Source organism: Colletotrichum aenigma, assembly GCF_013390185.1.
Source record: "Colletotrichum aenigma strain Cg56 chromosome Unknown KSG_Cg56_contig01, whole genome shotgun sequence".
Taxonomy (NCBI): Eukaryota; Fungi; Ascomycota; class Sordariomycetes; order Glomerellales; family Glomerellaceae; genus Colletotrichum; species Colletotrichum aenigma.
Window position 1 is genome coordinate 2,308,958 of NW_023500907.1, and position 11,934 is coordinate 2,320,891.

At 56.8% G+C, this 11,934-nt stretch overlaps 2 protein-coding genes across 2 annotated transcripts; both read left to right on the forward strand.

Moving 5' to 3' along the window:
* Positions 1–2,879: 2,879 nt before the first annotated feature.
* adv-1 (Transcriptional regulatory protein pro1) lies at positions 2,880–5,083 on the forward strand (the record flags this gene model as incomplete). The annotated part of the gene is made up of 2 exons (XM_037315884.1): positions 2,880–2,985; positions 3,177–5,083. The coding sequence occupies 2 exons, from the start codon at positions 2,880–2,882 to the stop codon at positions 5,081–5,083; spliced, it is 2,013 nt and encodes a 670-aa protein (XP_037186020.1).
* A 5,208-nt stretch (positions 5,084–10,291) lies between these two features.
* CGCA056_v000624 (uncharacterized protein) lies at positions 10,292–11,578 on the forward strand (the record flags this gene model as incomplete). The annotated part of the gene is made up of 1 exon (XM_037315885.1): positions 10,292–11,578. The coding sequence occupies one exon, from the start codon at positions 10,292–10,294 to the stop codon at positions 11,576–11,578; it is 1,287 nt and encodes a 428-aa protein (XP_037186027.1).
* Between the last annotated feature and the right edge of the window lie 356 nt (positions 11,579–11,934).

Genomic DNA, 11,934 nt, shown 5'->3' on the forward strand with positions numbered 1-11,934 from the left:
CTCTCTTTCTCCATTCCCGCCAACCCTGAACGCTCACCATGCACGACAGAAGGTCCTGGTTCCACCGTCTTGAGCAACTCCGGCAGCCACATTCAACCGACGGCGACTGGCCGGGTGCACCAGCCAATCCGGCACTTGACCGCCATTCTGGTCATTCTGATTTGTGGATTCTCTTTGCAGCAACTCTGCATCGTCAGTCCAGTTCAGCAAGCCCTCGACGACGACGACGACGACTGAGGTCTGGCTCTGACCTCGCTAAGAGCTCTGCTGAAGATCTAGGACTGGAACAAAGGCAAAGGACAAAGGGCTGACGAGGAAATCGCAACCGCAACATACTGCCAAGATTGAAGATCTTGCCCAGAACCTTTGCAGGCTAATTGCCAAATTTGAAGATGCTGAGTGGGAGCCCAACGGGCAAGTCAGGTCCCGCACATCGTTATCCATCATGCAAGCGTGGAGCGAGGCTTCTCATGGGATGATCGGATGAATCCACCTCGTCTGCCAGAGACAGGGCTATCGCAAGAACAAGGTTGGTAGGGCCGGCGAAGTTGGGCCTCTTTCCCTTGTACTTTTCATCGCCTTCTCGCCGACGCTGAAAACTCCGGCCTTTCAAAATTGAGTTGAGCTCCACATGCTTTGAAGGCTCTGTTGGTGGTTGGCGAGCTCCATGCAAGTGCGTACTACCTCAAGACGGAGCTTGTTCGCAGAAGAGGGCTCGACGGTGCAGTAGACGGACCTTGTCTGCAAGGATGAGCCCAGCCAGCCATTGTGCCGTCTCTCCATATGTCGGCCCCCGAATTTCTCGCCCGCATCGTGTCATGACAGGCCAAGTTTGCGGCCAAGAGGGTCACACATCGATGGCATCGGAATGCAGAAATCGGGAACACGGGGAGACAACGGGCAAGACACGCCAGCTCTGTGTTCTTGCAGCTCCGGCAGCGCAGGACCATGCCGCGGAATGAGCTTGCATCTGTCCGGGCCACAACACTTGGGCATCGCCAGTAACACACTCATGCTGATATTGGAGATCAGCACCAGGGACGGCGAGCGGACAGCACCCGGGCGAGGTATTGGACGCGGTATCGACGGCGGACAGCCGGGAGGCAGATGGCCAGATGAGTGCTTACAAAGTTGGCAAGTCGGGTTGAGCAAACAGCAAACCCCCCATGTATGGTTCTGCATGTCTCTGCATCGCGTGTGGACCGTGTGGTTGAAGGCATACCGGGGCCCAGATGGGAGACCGTCTACCATACAGAGGTCAGCTTTGGCAAGCCACCGTATGCAGGCGTCGACCGTCTTGCCCGTTTAGTCCCTCGACAGTTACCTTGACCCATGTCGGGCCTTTGGAAGCTCCTCTCCCCCCTCTTCTCTGATGTCTCTCCATTCCTATTCCTATTCTATTCTCGGGTGGGGTCCAAGTCCAACGATGGCCCCCCCAACCCCGAGTGCGACCATGTTTGGCGGCCCATTCTCATTGGCACCTGTAAGCGCAGGCCCAAGTCTTACGCACTCGAGTGAGTGCGGCCGGCCGGCCTGCCTTGTGTCTATGTTGGCCCGGCTGCACGAAGGCACACACAAGAGCACATTTGGGAAGGGCTCGATGGAGGTGTGTCCAAATTTAGAACAAGACTACTGGCAGGCTACGTAGCCAACAGCAGATGGTGCCTCTGAGATGCGGTCACAGGCGAGTTGGCCAACGAAGAAGAAGATGGCCATGATGAAGGCGGCCACAATATAAGACTTTGGGCCATCCATCACCAGCGGCTATCTTTTGGCTTCTCTTCTTGTTGTGTTGTAGAAGTCAGGAAGAAGGAAAGCGATCCAAGTGTTGTCCGAGGTTTTTCTCTCTCTTTTTTCATATCGTGTTTTTATCTCCCTCCACCCTCCGAACCCCAACCACTCGAGTTCATCGATAATATCCAGTTGAAAGGCAAGCCGGCCTTGCTTGAAAACCAGTCATTCATTCGACACAAAACACTGCATATACTGCACCCATCAAAATCACACACGCATTTGCAATTATTGCAAACCCCGCCGCAGACGAGACTGATTTCAGTTGACGAAGCGAACAAGATCGACAAGGAAGCAAAGGAATAATTTAATAATCTGATACGACTGAGAATTGGGTTTGGACGACAGCAACGAGCAGCCAGCCAGCCTTCCGACAAACAACCCGGTCTCCCATCTCAAATTGCGTTGACAGCGGAACCAGCGAACAGACATTTCTCTGATCCGACCATCACACACACACACACACACACACACACATCACATCGTCTGCGATTGCCCTACCGAGCTGCCCTACCCTGCCAGGCCCTGGACTCGAATCGACCCGACTCGACTCCTCATCTCTCGCTGTCTTCATTTTCCGAAAGGACGTCCCGCTTTTCCTGCGTGGGTGCCAAGGAGAATACCTCAGAGAACCGGCCGCTCACTCGTCAAATTCTCTCGACCGCACGGCAAATCAGAAGAGCGGCATCCAAGGCACGCACCTGATTGCTCTCATACCCTGGTTGCACCCCTGGCCGCCTTTCCCCAGTCCAGAGCACAGTGCCATTCCGCGCAGTCATCGTACAGTGCAACGGTTCCTGCCACACCCCCCTCCTCGCTGCATCCTTGTCCCTGATCACCCCGGTCTAGGACGGTCCACTGCACATCACTCACCTCACACCCCCCCCCCCCCCCCCCACCCCCGACCCTCGTCCGCTTCCCTCCCCTCCCACGCACCACCCCAGCCCAGCCTACAGCTTAGACGAAGCTGCTCGGCTTGCCATTCAACGCAGGTACCTCCATCGCGAGCCACAAGAAGGGTACAAATGTCAACACTACCCCCCAACCACAGTCGTAGCGACTTCATGAAATCAACAGCTGCAGTCAACATGGCCGTCGCATCTTCTGCGAAGGCCAAGTCGGCCTGCAAATCCAGCAATGCCAACAGCGCCAACCCCAAGGCAAAGACACAGATGCACCGCCGTTCCAGGACAGGTACGTTTATGTCTCTTGTATCGTCCTTTCTCATCTTTGCCGTTATCGCACAGCTTGAGCTCTCTCTCACTCTCAACCTTGCTCTCTCGGCTTACACCCGAGTTTGCCACTTACACCTGCTCCGAGCCGCAACGCAACAACCGCCAATTTTCACCCATTGAAGCTTCCAGACTAATTTGTTTCTCCCACAGGATGCTACACCTGCAGATTACGCCGCAAGAAGTGCGACGAGGGCTCGCCAATGTGCTCCGCTTGCAAACACCTTGGTTTGACATGCGAATACAAGCGCCCAATGTGGTGGAGCAACAACGATGCCCGCCGTAAGCACAAGGACGACATCAAGATGATCATCAAGCGCAAGAAGCTCTCGGAAAAGGCGTCGCACACCATCCAGACTTCCGTCGGCTCTCCTCCCGGCCTGTCGCACTCCTTGCCTACCTCTGCCACCTTCTCAGACCCTCTTGACCGCACCCGCTCCGCCTCCATCGACTCGCACTTTTCCACGGCTTTCAACTTCAACAGCCCGCCCACTGCCGAGTATGCTGCCTACAACCCCCAGATGCACCCTGACTTTATGTTCGGCGCCTTCCCTTCGCCGTACGAGATCGATGTCAAGACGGAACGCCAAGTTTACATGAACGATGTGCCCACTCTGAGAGAGTCGCATGTTTCAACCTTCAGCACCTACCAGACTCCCCCGCCCGCCGGCACCATCTTGCCTTCCTCGGTTCCTCTTGAGGGCGAGTGGACTGAGCAGGTCTACTCCGAGCGCAAGGAGTCCCTGAGCGAGGAGGCTCTCAACGTCAACTTCTTCGACTTCTCCCATGGCCCCGCCATGTCCAACCGCCAAGTCGCAGTCGAGCTTGACGAGAACGACCAGCGCTTGTTGGACCACTTCATCCAATTCGTTCTGCCCACCGTCTTCCCAATCCTCGAGTCCAACCAGCACGGCTCCGTAGGCTCTGACCTGATCCTCCCCGCTCTGCAGAGCAACAAGGGTTACCTGCACTGCTGCCTCAGCATCGCCGCCCAGCACTACAAGGCAACCATGAACGTCCCCGGCGAGGAGATTGACCAGGACATCATGAGACACCGCTATGCCACAATTTCCTCCTTGTGCGATGCTCTCAACAAGGACGAGAACCACCAAGAGATTCTCGAGGCCGCCTTGGGTCTCATCTTCTTCCAGTGTGTTGTCGGTCGCTATGATGACTCTCTGCCCGACATCCCGTGGCACCAGCACTTCCAGGCGGCCATCAGTCTCGTCCAGAAGCTTGATCTTCCCCGCGTGGTGTCAGATCCCAACGAGCCCGTCTCTCAGACTCCCTTCAACATGACCCTGACCTCTTGGATTGACATCCTTGGCGCCACGATGCAAGGACAGGCACCTACCTTCGCCCACACCTACCGCGAGAAGCACTTGTCAACCATACCCAGCCTGGGCCTCCGCGAGCTCATGGGCTGCGAGGACCGTGTCATGTACCTCATCTCTGAGATTGCCTGCCTCGAGAATCTCAAGGGCAGCGGCATGGACGACATCACTCTCTGCCAGCATGTCCACGCCCTCGGTGAGCAGATCAACTTGACCGAGATGGGCGAGCCTAGCCCCAAGATGCCTTACAACACCAACGGTAGCCTCTCTCCCAAGCAGCTCTCCAAGAACATCACGGCTGCCTTCCGCATCGCTGCGCGCATCTACCTCTGCAGCTTGGTCCCCGGCTTCAACCCGGCCCAGCCCTCTTGCGTTGGCCTTGTTGAGAAGCTCGCGAACGTCCTCCAGCTTATTCCCTCTGGACCTGGAGGCTTCGACCGCAGTCTCGTCTGGGTCTACCTCATTGGTGGTTCCGTCAGCTTGCCTGACAGCTCCTTCCGCGCCCTCTTCGATGACCGCGTCTCTCAGCTTGGCGACGTTTCCGACTACGGCTCTTTTGGTCGTCTCGCCTCGCTCCTCAACGAAGTCTGGACGCAGACTGGTAGCATCAAGTGCAGCGGTAGCCCCGCTGCCAGCCCCGGCTCCTCGCATGGGTCGGAGACGGTACCATACATCCACTGGCGGGATGTCATGCAGATGAAGGGCTGGGACTTTTTGCTGATGTAAACGGCCTGGCTGGTCCCGGGCTGTGCACATCAGTAGAGAGGCCTTCCCCTCTCCGCGTGGTATGTGTATCGCCTCCGCAAAGGTGATGCGGGCAATCGCCAACTTCCCTTCGCGTGAACCGGGGCTGCTGCAAGCCAGTCTTGCTCTGCTGGACATTCAACCATTTTTCTTTTATTTGCATTTCATTGTTTTGATACCACATTTTTCTGATTTACACCAACCTGATCCCAGGTTGCTTCAGGGTTACTAGAAGGACACCGCCGCAAGGCGAACGGAGCGGACATGAACTACGAGAGAGCAAAGACACTTGGACCACACTTTCTTCTTCTTTTTGGACAACTTTATCTCTGAGAGGGTTCACACACGGGGCAGCTAGGCCTGGCTGCCAGGATGACCGATGACGATGGATGACAGACAGGACGGGTAACAGCTGGGATGAGGCCCTGACATGCGCTTGGAGATACGAGATGCGATGAACGATACATTTTCCCTTTTCATCAGACCGGACAATCTTTTAGGGTTCCGCCTGATCTCATCTTCGTTTTTTCCCCTCTCTACATTATACCTCAGCATGAGCCAAGGAATCGGGGCGCCTTCATTCGGAGTTTTAGGGTTTTTTGGGACATTCGGGAAACAAGCATTTCGGTGCATCTGGACTGGATCGGATGGAAACGAAAGAAGGGCTCTGGGAGCTGTGATGGGCTAGCTTCCCTGTTGACTTCTTACACACGGGGTGGGCTCGATCGACCGCATTCACTCTTTAGAGTCATCGGGGCGAATCGAGCAGGAATTGGGATTCATGTAATACCAAATATACCCAACAATTTCAAAAGTGATTACCTTCAGGGTTTTCTCTCGGTATGATTCGTGTCTTTTTGCACAGGTCTGTGAATGATTCGCAAGCACTCGACAGCAGCAAATTCACTGGTGTCCATCGTTCGAGTGTCTGGGCCAGTCTGCGTCAAGGGGGGGGGGGGGGGGGGAGGGGTGTCGGACTACGACCGCACTGCTGATTGGTGTGGCGGATCAACCACCACCTTCCCTTTGGAAGCACTTGAGCCGAAGCTTACCTACGACTTACAGAGATGGAGGGGGTGGGGATGGTCAGCACCATGGGACGATTCCAAGCCAAACCAAAAAGAAAGTCTTCATCTTTGGTGAGAGGTTTATTTGGGGACGTGGATTCGGTCTGTCTACTTGACGGGAATATCGGGAACACATCCCATCACGGGTTGAGGAGGGACACTGGCATTGTGTGCGCGCCCATGCAGGCGTCCGTCCGATGGAAGGCGACTGGCTCCGACTTGTTTGGCACGAGTAAGCACGAAAAAAGGTTCGCAGAATTGTAACTTCGTGTTTCCCCCAGGTCTTTCTTCACCTCTTGAGCCAGCTGTAAATCGTCATTGGTCATTCTTTCCTACCGCGAGGAGAATATCTAGATCGACTGAGACATTTGAACGATGCGTGAGCACTTTACGCGCCCGCGCTCCAGTCTCCCTTGGAAACCCTTCCTTTCCACCCCAGCCCCACCCGCCACTTTCACAGACGACGAGACGGTGCAGTCCTCGTGCTTGCGATGCCGGAGGTGGGGTTGTGCGTGAGGTAGTACGTATGTAGCACTCACTCACCTAGGTCAGTGTCGGTTCCGGCCGGTAGGTAGCGGTGAGGGATGGCAGGGGCCTCGGTGAGATATTGTCCGGGGTCTTGCCCGTCGTCGTTGTCCACCTGACGTTATTCATTGTTCCGTGTTGTTTCTTAGCCGACGCCGACGGTTTGCACGGATGAGGAAACCCGTCCAGGGTGTAAGTGGCAGGGTTTATGGAGAGAGGCCGAGGCGTTTTTCTCTCACTCACGTTTCGCGACGCAGAGAGAGTGAAAAAGAGATCCCATGCTGCCCGCCATCGACGTCAGGGCTCTTGGGTCAATGACAATTTGTGACGGGTGATAGGACGGTGGTTGACGAGGATGGGAATGGGAATGGGGAAAACGGGAGGTGTTTTGCGCCTCTCGTGCGGTCTGGAGGTTCCATAGAGGAGGTCACATGGTTCAATTCTTTCTTAGTCTCTTGGGGTGTGTGTAGATTGGGGAAAAAGGCATCACAGTATTGGAATAACTGTGAGGAAGATACACCGAGAGTGTGTCTTGTTCTTGATCTTCACCTGCAAATTCCAATGCTTGAATTTACAATACACCCCTCTGTTGGTATTTTCTGTGTGGGCATATCTGAACAGACGAGAGACAGGGCAGGGGTGTGTGGTCTAGCATTTTGGGTTCGTTGTCTTGGATGACGGAAGAACGAGGGACGGGAGAGCCCACTTCCAACCCCACGGTTCAAGAAAAGGCAGGGGACGTGGATGATGGATGATGGCAGGGCGGGAAGGAAAACGAAAAGCGACACAGGGAGTCGAAAAAAATACGTTCACCGCCGTTTTCGAGTCACAGCGCGCGGGAGTGTGAATCATCGTGAATTGGCAAAGATGGAGTCTTGGGCTGGCAATTCGTCTCCGTTGCCGGGCATCCTCCGTCGTTCGGCCTCTTTGGGGCTGGGAAAATGGGTTGATAGGCAGTGGAAAGGGTTTAGGGGACGAGCGAAAAGGCAGGAAAACAGGGAAAACGGCAGAGCAGGCCCAGGGCCAGGGGGTAGGGTAGGTAGGTCACGCCTTTCATGGGTACCCACGTGATGGGCCGAACTGCGGCTGCTATTTGTCTTTTGCCATATTGGCGGTATGGTATGGTTCTTCTCCCTTTGCCGAGTTTATGACTATCAAAGTTGCACCCATTCCTCGAGATTTGAGAGGTTGTCTCTGGGGGTGGAGGGAAGGAAGGGGGCCCTGCAGATGCAGGAGGACATGAGGAGAGACCACTGGATCGGGCGTGCGATTCTCTGTTTCTGGCGGGGGGAGGATTCTGTTTTGTCAGTTAGGCATTTTTGACGAATGCCGTCTTGATGCGTGGGAGGGGCGTGGTTGAAGATTTTCGGGGCCTGTTGGTTCGGAGGGGCGCGACAGGCGCGACACTGGAGGGGGGAGGATGGAGGGGAGGGGGGGAGAAAACGTTGACAAGGCGGATTTTTGACGTAGATCACGGAGGGGTTCACATTTTGGAGATGGGGACCCTGGGAAATGTCCGACTTACACCGACGGCGATTGCGACGATGGGACGTGGTCGTCGTTGGGTTGTTCTTGCCTCGGGCACATTTGCACGGCACTGACTTGCAGACGAACATCGGCCACAACACACGCCTCCCCCCTTGACAAGCTGAAGGAGACCAGACGGGTTGATGATGCTGGCCCTGCAGCGGACGGGCAAGGCCTACCGCGTATTGGGGAGGCCGTTGGGTCGTGGCCGCTGTCAATGGTCCGGTTTCTTCCTTTGGGGAGACTCTGCGGCTTGTCAGTGGCAGCGAGGTCCTGCCGGCTGCCGATCGGGCGCCCCAAGGTGAGGCTTTCGCGAGACGGGGGACGGGTCTTGTGACCGCCGCCGAGAGGGAGCCCGGAAGAGAGCGGAGCTGGAGCTGGAGCTGATGTCAAGCCGGGGGCCAAATGCCACATACCAGGAGGCGAGTGGCTGGAATGGAGGCGTACGTCACATGTGGCTTGGACGCATGAGGTGGCGGCGGCCTATTGGACGTTGGCTCCGGCAAGGGCATCTTCGCTTCGAAAACCTGATGAATAACCTTGTTTCCCTGGCCAAGTTGCCTCAATTAATACCGACTTATTCCTGGCGTCGTTGTCTATGCAGAAGAACGGTGGGAATAGTGGCCAACTAACAGTAGGTTCCCAAAAGAAGACAAGCCGGAAAAAAGCAAAAGACAATAGCAGAGGGACGGACGCTAAAAAGGGAACGACAACAGGGAGCGTGGGGCACTTGCACTGCACAATGGAGTCGCCCCAGGGCATCAGATGCAGGGGCCGCCGTGTGGTCGACGCCGTCGGCGAATCACAGGCGCGCGTTTGCGGTGCGCGGCTACACTCTGGCACTGCGCAGCGACCCCTTCGCCTTTTCGTTCGTCGGCGGCTTCTCGCTGCACTGCAGTCTCAACCTCTCACAACTTGGCCTTCACCACAAGAAATTGCTCGAACCGGCCGCCGCTCAAGGGGACCGGGGGCCCACATGCGACGACTCTCCGGCGCTTCGTCGAGAGCCTCTCGTTTTCAACGGCCCGGCGACTACCCAGACCTGCACTGCCTCAAGGCCAGACTCTGAGCCGCCCAATCTTGGGGGTCGTAAGGTAGGAAGCGCTGCAACGCTGGGGACCAGAGATATTGCAAACCAAACCATACGGCTCGTGCAACACCATCGCTCCACCCCATTTACCCCAGCTCCGGACGAGGAATAGCAGCAATGCCCTGCGATCCAGTCGCGCTTGCATAGGAGTTTTGCAGGCAAAACCCTTCCAAGTCACCGCGATGCCGCCCGCTGGCCGCTTGGTTGGCCACCGTCCAGCCGGGTCCCCAAGCAGCATAGGTCGATCGGGTGGCTACCGTCCTATGCATAGGACCCCAAGCTCGATCGTTTCGCAGCCGCGCAGCAGGCGAGGAAGGAAAAAAGTCTGCTAGACTGCTTCTTGCGTATGGGTGCCGTGGGAGTCCTCCTGCCGAGTGGCAGAGCTGAACTGGAGGCTGTAGAGGGCCCCTTGCCGCCTTGCCGCGATATGTGCAGGACGAAAAAAGATTGGGTTTGGACGGCCTCTGTCTAAACGTCGGGTGGAAACAGAATCGTCATCTTCCAGCCCATCCTTCGAACGATTCTTCCTTTCCTCTTCCTACCCGACATCTGATTCCATTCATTTCTTTCTCTGAGGTCATCATTGCCCGTTTCCTTGGGCCGTGTCCTCGCTTCTTTTGTGCGGCCTCTTTGCCTACTCGATGAACAACTAAGTAGTCGTTTCCTTGTTCTCACAAATCACTCCACGAATAGTGACAACTTCATTGTCTACTTGTCTTCGCCCTACCACGAAACGTCTCCGAGCCTCGACCTACTTCTACACCTTTGTGCCTCTGTTCGAAAACCGCCGACGGTTCTGGTCTTCTCTTTGTCCTCTCTACCTGTTGACACACACCACCACCTGCCTCTGACTTACACACGCGGTTGACTCCGAAGAGCAAGAACTGTGTTCCACGCAAACTTGTCAATCTTTCGCACGACGCGCTCTGCTAAAAGGATCTGGCCGATTACACGGCATACACTCGACATCATCCCCCAGCTATGGCGAGGTTACGAAAATGCACACGAGCCACGCTGCTCTCGATCCTCCTCGCCTCGGCTCACGCAGCCTCTCTCCCCTCCATCTTCCAACGACAGTCGACATGTGCAGCCGAAGGCTTCTCGCCCTGCAGCGGCACCGGCTTGCCCTCGTCCTTCTGCTGCAAGTCGGGCTCGACATGTATCGCCCTGGCCGGCAACACCACCGTCCTCTGCTGTCCCGAGGGGAGCAACTGTGACCGCATCACGCCCATCAACTGCGCCGTCTCCTTGCAAGACCCCGACGCTCACCCTGACGCCGTGATCAAGACCACGGCTCTCAAGAGCAAGCTGCCGACGTGCGGCACGCAATGCTGCCCGTTCGGCTACACCTGCAACGGCGCGAACCAGTGCGTGAAGGACGCAAACCAGACCCAGAAACCGACCACGGTGCCGGCTTCCGAGCTGCCCACGACCACGCCGGGTGCTACATCCAGCGTGCCCATCACGAGCGTCACCGTGATCCCAACAACCGTCGCGACCTCCTCCCCCGAAACCACCGCAGCGTCTGCCTCTGCAACCTCGACCGCCACCGCGCCGGCCCAACAAGGCGGCAACGGCGACAGCAAGGACGAGAACAACAACGGGAGCACGTTCCCGACAGCCATCGTCATTGGCGTCCTCTGCGGCGTCCTGGCGGGCGTGGGTCTCGGCGTCGCCCTCCTCCTGTTCCTCGCCCGCCGCCGCCGCCGCAACACAACCATCCGATCCGAAAAGAAGCGCAGCGGCGGCCCCCGTCCTTCAACGTCCACCTCCTCCTTCGGCAACATCATCTCTGACCCCATCCCCATCTCAGACGCCGCCAACCGCACCGACTTCATCCTCAAGACACCCTCCACCGTCCACTCGCACAACTCCCGCACCGGCTGGAGCGCCTACAACCACTCCCGCAACTCCTCCTCCACCGCCACGACGCTCGCCGCGCACCAGCAGCCCCCCATCGGCCTGGCCAGGAGCGACTCCGTGAAGCCGCGCACCCCGCCGGATCGCACACCGGAGCGCCCCGGGATCCCCGTCCCGCCGATCCGCGGCATGCGTCCGAACTCGGGGCGGCGCCCGCCCGGCGCGCAGAACCCACTGCTCCCGCGCGAGCCGAGCAGCGAGAGCATCAACGTCTTCGCGGACCCGCGCACCGTCCTGCGACCCGGGCACAAGAGGCTGACGTCCTTCACGGAGATGATGGAGGAGGCCGAGCTGGGCGACGTGCGGCGCGGCAAGCCCTATGTGCCGCAGACCCCGAGGCAAGTCTGATGGACGACGTCGGGGTTGATGTGGGTTGACAAGTTCTCATGAATCGTTTTATCACTCTTTGTAATTCCTGTTTCTTCTGCCCCCTTATCTACGGTGCAAAGACTTTCGTTTCTATACTATTCTTGAGGGGGATGATAACGGTACATGCTGGCATGGGGATTTGGAGAAAAGATCGCATAGACGTTCGCTTTTTCTTGCTTTTTAGTCCGTTTTTCATCTGGTTTAGATTACAGCCCTCTCTCCTCTGGGCGACGGCGTTCCTGTTGATGGGCTTGGGATACGTTTGGCGTTTGTTTGGAAAGGATTTATTATACCCCACGGTCGCTTTTTTGTAATGGTTGTCGGTCACCTACTAG